Consider the following 14,771-nt stretch of genomic DNA (forward strand, 5'->3'; position numbering starts at 1 on the left):
TGTGCCATGTAGTACTGCATTTATATCCTACGTATCCGTGAGGTGAGCGAAAACAGAAGTAACGGTACATCTTATCACTTTAACATCAGACAGGATGCTAAATGGCAGCTCTTTGTGGTGGCTTATTATCTTTTAATGGTGGTTTTCGATGTCTAGAGGATGGTCGACCACGGTATTATACCCCGGATCAAGCGAATATTAAAATATGAAATTAATGGATTGAATACATGGAGACATGAGCAGAGACGTTGAATAGAACAACACGAACTCCCTTATACAGAATGTAACAATTTTATTCATTAAATGAACAAAGTAAAATTGTACAAGACAAATAGTACGATACACCTTTGCTTAAAAATAATTCAAAGTCCTAACATGCAATTAGCAGTTCCGTTTACTCTGATAACGGTACATTTAAACAAGAAGCGTTCCAAACTTTAATTGTCCAGCATGTCTACTTTAATTGTCCAGCATGTCAGCTTTAATTGTCCAGCATGTCTACTTTAATTGTCCAGCATGTCTACTTTAATTGTCCAGCATGTCTACTTAACCTGATTTGTTTGCCGGCCCCTCTCCAGATTCAACGTAGTTTGTCGGTTGGTGTCAAGTTGTACAACAGCACTCTGTTCCCTCTGGTCTTCGCTTTTTAAGGCATGGATTCCTTAATCCGACATGGGGTCCTTACTATCCGACGTGGAATCTTTAATGTCCGAGATGGAAAATATTTTCCTGATAAATAAATGCAGACTAAAATTCTGTTCGGTCTTTTACTTTCTGACAATTGGAGTAAGGTGCCTTGCTCATGGACACATCCCCGTCCTGTGTGTAATATATGTACCATACCAAGGTCATACCCAGAATATCCAAGGTCACCGAGACTTGGTTAAGTCAGTCTTGCCAGTTTTAATCAAACAGGATGCTAGGATGTTAAACTACACCTGTTGTTGGATTTTTGTAAGCATGTCATGTCCAAAGCAAACCGACATAATGTTGCTTTTATACATCGTGTTCAGTGACGCTCATATAAAACTGACAGAGAAATAAGGAAGAACAAAAATTCGTTTAGCGCAAATTGAAATTCCTTGAAATACGCGAGTTTGGAGAGGAAGCCATTACCATTTGTTAATACATGTTAAATTTAGAATGTGTGGCATTTACTGCCCAGTATTACATAGATAACTGTACAGTTATCAACACGAAGGTCATGCTGCTTGATATTCTCTGCTAGGTGAAATAAGCTATGAAATGCACGAAAATTATATATATATATATATATATATATATATATATATATATATATATATATATATATATATATATATATATATATATATATATATATATATATATAGTTCATTTATCAAATTTAATTGTCATTCTGTTAGTAACATCAACTTTCCGTGAGTTAGGTCGCTTGACAACGTTTCTTTTAGAATAGAACATAATGTATTTCGTGAAGCGGGCTTTACAAATTTTGGATGTGTGCAACAACAACAAAAAAAATTAATAAACGGGACACGAATGGAAAGGGTACATTAGCCGCAAAATAATGTAGTCTGTGGGATTTGTCGGTTTGATGGTGTATTGTGGTACGGATCTTGCCGACACCTGACAACGAGACAACCGAAGACACTCGCGCGCGCGCGCACACACGCACACGCACACACACACACACACCAGGATTGAAAAAAGATTGTTCTATTGAGTGGACGGGCTTTTAAATTCCAACGAATATGATAGCTATGGTGAAGATGTATAAAGAGAAACGGCATTAAAACTGATTCATCTAGATTGAAAGAGTAAAACCACTTTTTAGAAACATATTTGTGTATCAGTTATTACTTTCAGTGGGGAAAACATGCATTTATCCTTTCATGCTTTAAGTGGCATACTGTGGGGGCTCACTATCTTAATCTCGACTATTCATGAAGATTATTTTTTATTCATAAACAGTTATTGATACCCATTTAGGAATTTGTTCCTTATGTTTTCTATATCTTTAATAAGCCGTTTGTACAAACGATACGCTCGAAATTCCTAAAAACTAACACTCATGGATAATTTTCTTTACGACTTTATAAATTATGAATTTTTCTTCTGGTCTTTTTCTGGTAGGGCTAAAACTTAAATGGAAAAATAATCGGTTTATGACAGGTAGAGCTAAAACTTATTATGGAAAAGAAACCGGTTTATGACCGGTAGGGCTAAAACTTATTATGGAAAAGCAACCGGTTTATGACCGGTAGGGCTAAAACTTAAAAAGGAAAAGCAACCGGTCTACGTGAACATCATATATTAGCCGTGGTTCCTAGTTCCTCTGTGTCTTATTTAAAATAATATCCCGGATATAGCATGTCCTTGTACAGAAATAACACTATATGCTAAAGTATATAACAAATATACTTAGTTGAAACACATCTACCACGATGACTCGGTATGATAGACACACTTTCTAAATCAATATAGATATATTCCTGAGTGATTGTTTGTATAATACAAATTTGATGATTTGTATGTGTGACTAGGTTTGGTAGTCGGTTGGCTTGATTTTGACCGCAAATCAATACATCGAAGGCCAGGGATTTGCACAATGACACACAGCTGTGGCCGACTTTGTTATATATATATATATATATATATATATATATATATATATATATATATATATATATATATATATATATATATATATATATATATATGTGTTTGTGTGTGTGTGTGTGTGTGTGCAATATGACATGCATATTCTGTGTGCCAACAACAGAATGTGATAACAAGTAAATAATGATATATGCGAGCAATATATATATATATATATATATATATATATATATATATATATATATATATATATATATATATATATATATATATATATATATATATATATATCTGGTTGCTTGAAGTGCAAGGATACCAAGGTAATTAAAGGTTTTGCTCATATAATTCTTTTTATGTAATCAATGAAATACCAGAATACCATTAACCTTTTTGAGACCCCTACTTGTACATTTAGCAGTCTTTCAGCTTTTTCAACAAACGTAGATTTTTCCACAGATTGTTATTATATTCTTACGGCGCTTTAAAAAATAAAAGGTACACGAGATGTTCGTTTGTTAAATCAGAAGTTGTGGTTAGTGATGTTCATTTGTTATACAGGTATTATTCCGGGACATGAGCGCTGATTCGAGCAACCTAGAATGTTCGAGGTGACTGTGTTCTGGTCATACATGTAGTTCAGTTTTTCATACTGGTATATTGTGTTTTCATCAATGAAATAACAAAATGGCAAGGTTTTACCGTCTCGTAAGTCTCTTTATTTCTCTGCGCGTGGTCGCTTTTATCCTGGCTAACAAGCAGATTACACGACCACACAAATTTTTATTTTATCCATTTGAGCTTAATTTGTTTTGTCTATATTCGTTCCGTATGTGGTGATTTAATATAATTTAAGTGATTTCCAGTTTTCAGGTACATGCTGACGATATGGACACAGATTCCGGGTTTCAGGCTCGGCAAACAACAGCAAATACGACCGATACCTTTTCAGTGGAACGTTCGTTAGACCATACAGTAAGAACGTTTGTTATACCATAAGTAAGAACGTTTGTTACACCACACAGTAAGTATCAACGTGTATAAGACCATACAGTAAGTATTAACGTTTGTAAGACCATACAGTAAGTATGAACGTTTGTAAGACCATACAGTAAGTATGAACGCTTGTAAGCCCATACAGTAAGAACGTTTGTAAGACCATACAGTAAGTATGGACGTTTGTAAGATCATACAGTAAGTATGAACGTTTGTAATGTGATGTGTGATGTGATTTGGATTTTTAACGTAGCTTTAACAATTTTTCAGTCATATCGCTACGATGTCTGCAATGTGGCAGTTTATAGTGATGTCTAGCACTGGGGCATCATGCCGCAGACATGTAGCATGATGTCCCACCCAGTCACATTATCCTGACACCGGGCCGACCAGTCCTAACACTAACCTCTTAATGCTGAACGCCAAGCGAGGCAGCTGTTAGTACCGTTTTAGTAAGTCTTTGGTATGACTCGGCCGGGGATCGAACCCACGACCTCCCGCATCCGAGGCGGACGCTCTAACCACTAGGCCATCGGAGCGGTGAACGTTTGTAAGAAGAACGTTTGTAAGACCATTCAGTAAGAACGTTTGTAAGACCATACAGTAAGTAAGAACGTTTCAGTGCACATATTTCTTTGTCCCTTCCTCCTTGATTTCTTTTAAAAGTGGGAAGAAATTTATCATAGTGTGTGCGTTAAGATAATATAACTTTTGTCAAGCCAGATCAAATGGGATATTTTTTAAGATTTTAATTGCGAGTTGTAAACGCTTATATTAGTTAATAATTTGATCTTACAGATTACATTTTTGGCCTAAAAGTGCGTTTTTTGAAGCATTATTTTAATCAGGACACATCGAAGCAACATTAGATATTTACAAAAAATTTACACTTAACTGTAACAAATTAAAAGACACCATAGCAATGGTAAATTCGTGGCATCATTTTCCGACTCGATTTGTCATGATTCATCAAAGTATCTTACGCCTTCAGGCTTCACCCCATTTATTATGGAGTCCCATTTGAAAGCACGCAAAAATTAAACAAATTAAGACAACGGATATTAGTTCACAGCCTCTCCGGATATCTAGATAAATAAATAAAAATGGTATGGAATAAAGAAAAGTTGCATGATGATCATTTTTGAAAATGTTAAAACAGTATTAAAAACCTCATGATATAATCCACAATTTGGACATTCTATCCCGTCATTGAAAGATTGAGAAAATTTTATCATTTGTTAAAAATGTATTAAATATAAATCTTGGAATCCTTCCGCAATAAAACCTTTCTGTGTCTGCTAATACACGATTTTTATATTAATATGGGAGTATTTATTATTATCATTAATTTCCTCAACTGTGAACGGTCCACCACAAAAATAACGTATTTGTCTCCCTTTAAAAACTTGCTGAATGGTCGAATTTAGGTTCTAGAATGCTCCCAATTACCCGCTTTAAATGAAACATATACAATTTTATATTTTGATATTTATGCCAGTCGAAAAAATCTTGTGCCACTTTTTTATACAGTTATTCTTCAAAATTCCAGCGTGCTGCAAAATCCCTAATATCAATTTGCTCTTAAAAATTATCAAATTTAACATCTTCTACATGCTTATGAACGAAACATGAAGATCAGGACTCGCACAATGTTCCAAGTGTATGACTTGGATAATTTGTTAGGATTTACCTGAAAAATATCAGATGTGTCAAACTGTTGTTGAGTTTATATTCAAAACTTAGAAAATAAGCACGAATCGTTTTAGTTTCAGGAAAACATAATGCATCCCCTCCAAATGGTATGCCGGCAACTCAACACTATCGTAGCTGAACTTCTAAATTGGGAGAAACAGCACCATTCACTGAATGAAGAATGTACAAACACTGATTGTCGTTGCTCAACTCATCCCATTAGATGCCATAGTTTATGTGAACCTCGACCTGATGGCTCCGATTCATTGAAACTACCCCTTGCTGAAGAAACAGAACCGAAACTTCCTTATACTAATCCAGGTTTAACAGATGCTCAACTCCAATTATTGAATGGGTCAGCCGATCAAACAGAATGCAAGTGTCCCTATAGCAATCATCTAAGTTTGAGAGAAAATCCATCCCACTTGGCCAGAAGGACGGACGAAAGAAGGGAGATTAAGTTTCCTCTTTGCGATCAAAGTCCAAAAGATGGAACTGGTCCAGAAGTACAAAATGAATCCATATCGCTAATTCAAAAGAGTAAGCATAAATAAGAGACTGTGTTGTTATTATTTGTTTCGGATTTGTTATCGTGTGGAATTTGTGAGAAGCATCTTTATATGATAAAATCGAACAAATGCTGCTTAAATCTGTAATCTACGTATTCCTATACAAGGGTTGTACAGTGTGGTTTATCATGCTTTCTTCGCCTGTTTTACTATAAACGAGAAGTATTAGTTATGTTTAGTCAGAAAGTTGGTAAACTTGAAATATATTCTTTTCCTTAAATATCTCCAACAACAATCTCTTATTAGGTACATTACTTTTTATACCATGTTCCACCTCTTCATACCATCATTTTTAAAACTATTCATTATTCTACAGCTGAAGCAGAAAAATCAGACTTGGATAACCGATATTGTCTGTCAAAGGCAATTCAAAAGAATCTAAGGCTTCTCGTAGACGTTCTTCCGTATCGTGAAAGCGAATTACCAGATATTTTGGGGGAAGTTTGCCTCACAGACAACGAGAATAACCGTATCAGGGGAAATGAGCAGAGGGAAGATCAAATTAGACTGCTTTTACGAACTATTATGGGGCGTAGTTTCTGTGATATGAAACACTTCTTGGACTATGCGAGAAAATTCAACCCAGAGGAAGTAGACAAAGTGTGGTAGACGTATGATGACCTGAAGCGGGATGGTAATGTTGAAAAGAGATGCATTATTTGTCTGGTAATGGCATATGTTGACATAAAATATGTAGCTGATATCATGTATGAGAAAGACCTAATCCCCGATAGCTTGTACGGACGCGCGTCAGACTGTAGGTGGTCATTTGGCTGTCAAAATAAGTTGTGGAAAGAATTGTGTCATCTTTTCCAACATTGCGTTTGTAAAGATGCTTTGGTAGAAACTTTGATAAATGCTCTTGAGAAGAAATCAAAATATCGCTATCTTGGAGAAGAGCTTCGGAAATGTGACAGGCAAGTTTTATCCACTTTGAAATGTAGTTGTGGCACAAACCAACTGCGTACAAAGCAGACCAGACCTGTTCTATCGATAAGAACGGGTCCACGTGTTTCTTCTTCAGGTACAACGTCTTATTCTCCATGGAGTTCCTACTCTGATATTTCTCTTGGATGGAATCACAAAGCAAATAGCATAAGAACGTCGTGTCTTCGAAGAAAAGAGTTCGCATGGTTTTACAAAAGGCGTCGTGCTTTCCACCAAAGCAAACGTCAGAGAGAAAATACGGAAACGGCTACGAAATCTTTTTGCAATTCTAATAATGGAATGTCTGAAAGATACTCATCACTGAATTGTCCGAAAACTAGTATTATTTCCAGTCTTCCAAGTTCACGCGATATGGTCCACAGTGACACACCTGATTCTCAAATACCACCCAAAAGAACGTCTTTTCAAGACTGTGTGACAACTACACACTATAACAATTCCAGGATATGTGAAGGCGAGAGTTTTAAAAATTGTGGTCAAGTAGTATTTCATCCGGGCTTAATGTACTTTAGTGACCAGCAGAAAGACATGTCAGACGGAGGAGATAGGAGTATGACTCCTGAACACAGAGCCCCCTGGCAGATACAATCAAACAAAACCACGTCATCTTCTACAGTTGACACAATTACATTTCGGAACATTCCGTCGATTCCGACCTCTAACCGAGGGGAATACAAACCTTGCCAAGAGAGTGAAGTATTTTGCTCAGTAAACCAATGCGGCGAAAGAACTGGGTTTGAGATAAAGACACATACAGAGACTGAAGAAGAGGACGTTTCAGATGGTAAAAACAAAGAGACGTACACGGTTACTAATGATAGTGACTCAGATTTATTCGATACGGAAAGAAGAAATTCTATTGCAAAAACTGAAAACGAATCGGGAGAAATGTCAGTAACACCATCAGAACAAACAAGACTTCAATCCCAGAGACCATCATTAACCAGAGGGTTAGCAATAGATAGTATAGTGTGCAATATGAAAAATGTTTCACCCAATACGGAGTAAACATTATCAAATGTTGATGAATCAGACTTTGGAATTCTTCCTTGTTCGATAAATAATATAGCTTCTAGCAATGCATGTGTTTAGACACTCAAATGATTTACTAGTCCGTTGACTGACTTGACAAGGAAGAAGGCTCCGACAAAGGTTATGTGGACAGACGATTGTGAGAGAGTATTTCAGACGTTGAAAGATAGGTTGACGTCAGACGCCGTAGTGAGACTACCGGACGTGATAAAGGACTTTGTCTTACGTACCGACGCTTCTGACAGAGGTCTTGGTGCAGTTTTACTGCAAGAACATGATGGGAACTTATTTCCAGTTGCTTATGGTAGCAGAAAGTTATCGCCAGCAGAGCACATTTATTCTGTTACCGAAAGGGAATGCCTAGCGATTATCTTTGGAATCTCTAAATTCCAGCGCTATCTGTAGGGGCGAAAGTTTATTCTGGAGACTGACCACGAACAGCTCGCTTATTTGGCCCAAGCTAAACTGACAAATGGACATTTAATGAGATGGTCATTATTTCTCCAGCAATATCAAGTTCAGTTGCGTTACATTAATGAAAGCGCCAATGTAGGAGCAGATTGTCAGAGTAGACTAATTAATTCTGAGGTGAAGGGGTCACTTCAGGATATGTAAACAACAACTGGGAAATACAACTTCAAAATTCGGAGAGCAAACTCCCTGATTTTACTTTTAAAGAGGGGACTATGTGAATCGTCGAATTCTGAATTACAGAAAATTGTAAAGTTGAATGCACTTAGCAATTTAAGTCTTATCACAGTTAAGCCATAGAAGTCTTTGTGAAAGGTCACTTCGAACTTTCGTCGTTCATCTCCTCCCATGTCAGTGTAAACTTCAAAGGAACAATAGTTCCGACCAAGTGAAAATGACCGGGGTATCTTAACTCGGTCCTTAGGAAGTAAACATTTGAGCTACCAACCCTAACCGCTTTTTAGGAAATTATGTCCACTTATCATATTTTCAAAGGGAAAATTGTCACGCACTGTCGTATAAAGATTCTGAGCTGTCTAAATCTGATGAAAGAAATTATTTCTCTGGGAAAGATTAGGGACCCTTACCTGCGATTGGGTAGAATAAATTAGGGCGTACACTGTAGAGCAATCGGACTTTAAAGTGACGACCCTAGTGTAAATTCTTTAGTCTGGAAATTTCCTAGAAGAGGAAACTTTGTCTCGACTCCGTGGAAGCCTAAAGATTAGTACTTTCCTCGTGAAACAAGAAAAGGGACCAGTTGGTCGTCGTGTAAAAGGAAGGTATGTTTAGTGCAAGGACGCGGAGGTCCTGAAAGAAAAACAGCGACGAGGTACGCAGTTTTAGTTTCACGTAATATTCTATTGTTTGATTGTTTGTTTCATGCAAATGTGTTTGCTGTGACTAGGTTTCATATTATGTATCGTTTATTCAATTCATGGAAATGTTTTGATGCTAGAGATGTTACGCAATTTATTTTTTTCAGTTTCATTGAAAGTGTTGATGATATAATTGTCATGCAATTTACCTTTTTAATTATAGTTATTAGTTCATTGGTAGAATTGATTGCATGCGATCTAAATGTTCATATGTGTAAGATTTCATATGGTTATATGAAATAACTTTTTTTGTTGTTAGGACAATGCAGGTCATCGTGAGTTAAATATATTTATCTAATTATATCTGATTTTGTAATGCTTGGATAATCTCATAGTCAAGGAATGCCATGAGTTACCTTTCTTTCGAATTTCATGCAACAGTAATCGAACATGTAGTAGCATATGTAAATTAATACGGTAATACTTAGTAGTCGTTCACGTGGTAATTTAAGACTTACCGCTGGAAAGCGAGGTCAATGTCCTACCGTAATAAATCAGAATTTACCGGTTTGTGGATAGCCACATGCTCTGAATAACGATTAAGTGAATTGTAGTATGTGCCTCTGAACAGAAGGTATACGGTATTATGGGGTAAATTTGTCATTAAGGAACAGCTTTCGGAGAGAAGAACGAGACAGTCCGAAGACAGGAGTACGGGAAAAGGAAGAAAGAAGGACGAGGTCAGAATAAAGGACCAGGAAGTTCATGAAGGGGCAGAACCTAGAGTTTAGGAAGGATGAACTAGGAGACGATGATATACGGTCAAAGCGAATGAAGGTGATGCAATCAATCGTGGACATTGCGCTCTTTCCGCTTCTAGGTATGATGATGTAATCAATCCAGATTGGACACACCTGCTTAATTCTACTTATATAGTCTAACTTGAATTTGAATTGCCGGTATGAATTCGTTCTTATTTCACTCCCGCCGGGCTATAATATCGAGGGAGGTCATCCTCTGGATAACGCCGGTCAAACCCAATTAACCACCCCTCTTTATAAGAGGGCGACGTTACAATGTTGTACTGGTGTGACAGAAGAAAGCAAATGATCTCAGCATGATGATACTAATAATGTATTTCCAATGAGAGGTGTGTGTGACATTAGAGAGAATGATACTAGTAATGTATTTCCAGTGAGAGATGTGTGTGACATTAGAGAGAATGATACTAATAATGTATTTCCAGTGAGAGATGTGTGCGACATTAGAGAGAATGATACTAATAATGTATTTCCAGTGAGAGATGTGTGCGACATTAGAGAGAATGATATAGTTAGAAAGAGTTAAACTAAATTAAGTCTCCCTTGGACCTGAGAAGATGGTAAAGAGAGATTTGGAGAAAAAAAATTAAGATAGAATGTACATATATGCTTATCTCTGAATCTATGACCTTGTCTTGCCATTGATTAAAATCCTATAAATTCGTATTCATTTTAGTTGATAAGTACATGTTGGATCAGAGTTTAGTGAAGCAAACGAGTTCATATTTATCCGTAATCTGTGCAGTAACATTCATAATAAACCGAATACGCACAAATATGGTACGACAATTGTATGTTCAGCCTGATATTAACATAGGACATAAATTAAATTAACGAGTCATAGTGGTTAATGAGGCTTATATTATACATAGTACAATGTAAATTAAAAACTGCTTTAATGGGAATTTAGTTGTTAGGTCTATGATTTATATCATCTATGAAAGAAATTGGTGTAGCAGCGATTCACGTCTTGGATGAAGGTAAAATACAGTCGGTCAAGGCACCGTAAAGAAAGTGCTAAAACGGTCATTTGCAAAAGCAGTGTTGCCCTAGGTTGTGTGAACTTACGAATGGAAATTAAAATTTGAAAACCACCAAAACTATTGAAAGGGAAAAATCACACTTATTTATTTTCTATTTTTTGCATTTTAAGATTATTCATTAGCGATGTGTCAGTGGAAACAAACCCTAACTTGTATCTCTATGTACTCTTACTTACGCTATCATCTGCGATAGTTCGATATAAAAAGTTGTTTCGTTGTGAATGTGATTAAAAAAAATCAAGAAAAATGCAGCTCAGCGTAGGATCAGTATAGTGTTTCCAGTATTTTAATGCATATAGTGATTATAGCTTGTGTAAAAGAAATACAATCTTATGTTTCAAAATAAATAAATCAGATAGCGCCTCTTGACTTGTTTTTGCTCCTATGGTCATTGGCCAGAATAGCTTTTGGGATGGTCTTTCGTCTATCGTCCTTCGGTTCGTTAGCACAAATTCGTTATTGCTGACCCCCCTTATCTAGGAGGCATTGCCCTGTTACGTTATGCACACTTTCATCCCATGCTCTAGCTGGTCCTATATGAAACTAGTGCTAATTGATAATGAAAACGGCGAGTTCAGACAGCCAATATGGCCACCTCTATCGTCATCTTGAAAATCTTGTTTACCTTTTTCTCCAGAATGAATGAACATGTCAGCATGGGGTTTTCATTGAAAGGACTTTTACGTCAAGTTGTTCGTAAATGAAAATATTCTCAGTCTAATATCCAATATGGCTACCACGATGACCGTCTAGAAAATCTTGTCGCAACTTTTCATTGATGATTGGTTAATTCCGATCTCGTTCTTGCACTACAAAACTAATTATGATATCTGATTAGTTATAAATGGAATGGTGCGTGTTTATTATCTAATACGGCCACCACGAGAGAGAGAGAGAGAGAGAGAGAGAGAGAGAGAGAGAGAGAGAATGGTTCGAAATACGCACATTCGGACAAAACGTTACCCAACGTTTAATTCCAAAAACGTTCTGCTGAATTATTTGTTATGGAACATGCTTAAGTGGAGGTACTTACAAGGTCTCTATTAAAATTACGGGGGAGTCGAACTTGTTTAGTAAATCTGACGTTAAAGTTCTGACAAACATTTACAACATCAAGTAGACTTATCACAGAGATCAGCAGCTGTTTTATTTTGACCCAAATTAGAAGTATTATATCCATTATAATTATTAACGAGATCACAGTGGCACAATGAGGGAAATTTATGTTTACATTTTAAATTCTTTCGACTGTTCGCGTAGAAAATAAAATAGAATAGATCAATACTGCAGTATAGTTTAGAATTGTTTTGTAAAAATGGTTCTGGTTGTCTTCCGTTAGTCTTGAGAGACGATGGAAGTGCGCCCATGAGAGATGTCCCAGTTGGTGGTTCTGTAGTGTCTGCTTTGGCTATGTAGCCCAACACGGGAGTGGAAGTTGTTGCTGCACTTGCTGCACTTGAAGGTTGAGTCTGGTGTGGGTTGGAGCTGCTTCTCCCTTCGTCTGCGATCGCTTTTCATCAGCTAGCAAATGCAGCTTGTCCTCGCCGGCTTTCAGACCAGTGATCAGAGCAACATGACCTGTTTAGAGCAAACTCTTCTCAGGTGTTGACATCGATGTCAAGGGCTTTCATGTCACAGTTGTAGACATCCTTGAAGCGGAGATGTGGCTGTCCGATCGACCTTTTGCCAGAGGCAAATTTCCAATAAAGAATGTCTTTGGGGATTCGTCATCTGATTAGACGTTGGCGGAGGAGTGTGACCATGCTGAGAATCTTGGCACGTTTAAGCACCTCGTTGTTCGTTACTCTTGCTCCAGATGATCCTGAGATTGCGTCGGATGCATCGCATGTGAAAGGCGCTCAGTCTTTTCTCTTCTGTGGCGTATAGAGTCCAGGTTTCACTGGCGTGCAGGAGCGTGCTCAGCACGCAGGCACAGTATACGGAGATCTTAGTGTTCAGGGTCAGCATGCTGTTGTTCCACACTCTGCGACAACCTGGAGAGAGTTGTTGATGTCTTACCAATCCGTTTATTGAACTCATCATCGAGCCAGAGGTTGTTGGTGATGGTAGAGCCGAGGTACGTGAACTGACTGACTACCTCAAGTTCGTAGTTGATGATGATGCTTGTTGGTCCGCGTCCTGAGCAATCACGTTTGTTTTCTTTAGGCTGATGGTCAGCCCAAATTCGTCACATGCTTTAGCAAAGCGGTCCATCAGGCGCTGTAGCTCAGCTTCTATGTGAATGGCTAGAGCAGCATCGTCTGAGAAGAGCATGTCCCTGATGGTTGCTTCACGCACTTTGCTTTTTGCCTTCAGTCGTGTCAGGTTGAACAGTCTGCCGTCGATCGCGTGTGCAGGTAGATCCCTTCTATGGACGTCCCAAATTGAGCAGGACAGCGAAGAAGATGCCGAAGAGCGTGGGGGCAAGGACGCAGCCCTGTTTCACTCCGCTGCGGATGTCAAAGGGGTCGAACTTTGAGCCATCGTACTACACTGTGCCTTTCATGTCGTCGTCGTGGAAGGACTGGATCATGCTTAGCCGCTTTGGAGGACATCCAATCTTCGCCAGGGTTGTAAAGAGTCCGTCTCTGCTGACCAGATCGAACGCCTTGGTGAGGTCTATAAAGGTCTGGAAGAGGGGTCTGTGTTGATCTCTGCATTTCTCCTGCAGCTGCCTGACGGAAAAGATCGTGTTGATTGTGAACCTCACTGCGCGGAACCCACACTGCGACTCTGGATACACTCTGTCAGCAAGCGTCTGCAGTCTGTTCAGGATGACGCGTGTGAAGACCTTTAGATACACTTACAGTATTGTCAGTTAAATCCCAAATAATGCTAAATGTCCTATCACAAGTCCAAAATTATAGAATGTTCCAAATAAATTCCAATAGTCCTGAATGTCCTAATGAACAAATATTATTTAATGTGCTGACGTGCCAATAGTTTTCATACGATCATGTACCGCAATGGTTTAATCCAGAATGTCTTGAATGAGTTCTCAATAATCAGAAAGGAGTGTTTTGTTCAAAAAGTAAATGTGTTCTTTGTAATTACAATGAATAATTTAAATAAATAATTCTTCTAGAATTATATCTGAAGACAACTACAAGCTCTGATTAACAAAGACTGATATGAAAAAGGAATGAATAATTGTTTACAAAACCTCTTTATCTGCAAAACATAATTGACCTGCAATGCAATAGATGATTCTGGAATTCCCAAATTTCCGATGGAAACTTCTACCAAATTGTCAGTTTGCTTCCAGAACATTCTAAACTTGTAAACAAGGTTAGTCCTTGAACCCAAATTTAAAAAATGTCTTAAAAAACCATGACAAAAATAAGGTAGGTAAAAACTCTCCCCTCAGTCAGGGACAAAGATCAAACACGTAATATAAATTAATTATTCAAAGCAACCACCAGATGTTGAAAAGGTATTTGATAAAATGCACTTTTTACCCAGGATGTACTGAGTCCATGTAAAGCTACTAACTAATAATGTAGTTCTGGGGGCAGTTGGACTCGTGTTACAGTTAATATTTCCAGGCAAATACCCACGAATGTAGTGACAGTTTATTTTTAGAACATTAATACTGCTTTCATTTTTCTTTGTATATTTGGACGACAGTGCACAGTGACTAATGAGGTCTTCTTGTTCGTCCGAATTTGAATCTGCGATCTATTGCAGGCTATTTTGTTGACAGTGCAGCAGGTCAAAGCAAATGCTGGATAATTTATGACAAGACCTTCGCGTGAGTTCTTCCAACAATCTGATTAAAATCAG

The 14,771-nt window shown here is 37.6% G+C and overlaps 2 protein-coding genes across 3 annotated transcripts in view; both read left to right on the forward strand.

Annotated features, from left to right (window-relative positions):
• Nucleotides 1-6,464, forward strand: part of LOC149777587 (uncharacterized) — a 47,065-nt gene extending 40,601 nt beyond the window's left edge. For both annotated transcript variants that reach the window (XM_089942217.1, XM_089942218.1), the window contains exons 2-4: nucleotides 3,465-3,573; nucleotides 5,361-5,826; nucleotides 6,172-6,464. In XM_089942217.1, the coding sequence (XP_089798343.1) occupies nucleotides 3,465-3,573; nucleotides 5,361-5,826; nucleotides 6,172-6,464 (868 nt within the window). The remainder of the gene's footprint in view (nucleotides 1-3,464; nucleotides 3,574-5,360; nucleotides 5,827-6,171) is intronic.
• Nucleotides 6,465-6,524: 60 nt separating this feature from the next.
• LOC149777588 (uncharacterized) lies at nucleotides 6,525-11,343 on the forward strand. The gene is made up of 2 exons (XM_089942216.1): nucleotides 6,525-9,138; nucleotides 9,793-11,343. Exon 1 carries the CDS (start codon nucleotides 6,525-6,527, stop codon nucleotides 7,809-7,811), a length of 1,287 nt encoding a protein of 428 aa, XP_089798342.1. The 3' UTR covers nucleotides 7,812-9,138; nucleotides 9,793-11,343.
• Nucleotides 11,344-14,771: the final 3,428 nt, after the last annotated feature.

The sequence above is a fragment of the Sinohyriopsis cumingii genome, chromosome 18 (assembly GCF_028554795.1).
Source record: "Sinohyriopsis cumingii isolate HCF-2022 chromosome 18, ASM2855479v2, whole genome shotgun sequence".
NCBI lineage: Eukaryota > Metazoa > Mollusca > Bivalvia > Unionida > Unionidae > Sinohyriopsis > Sinohyriopsis cumingii.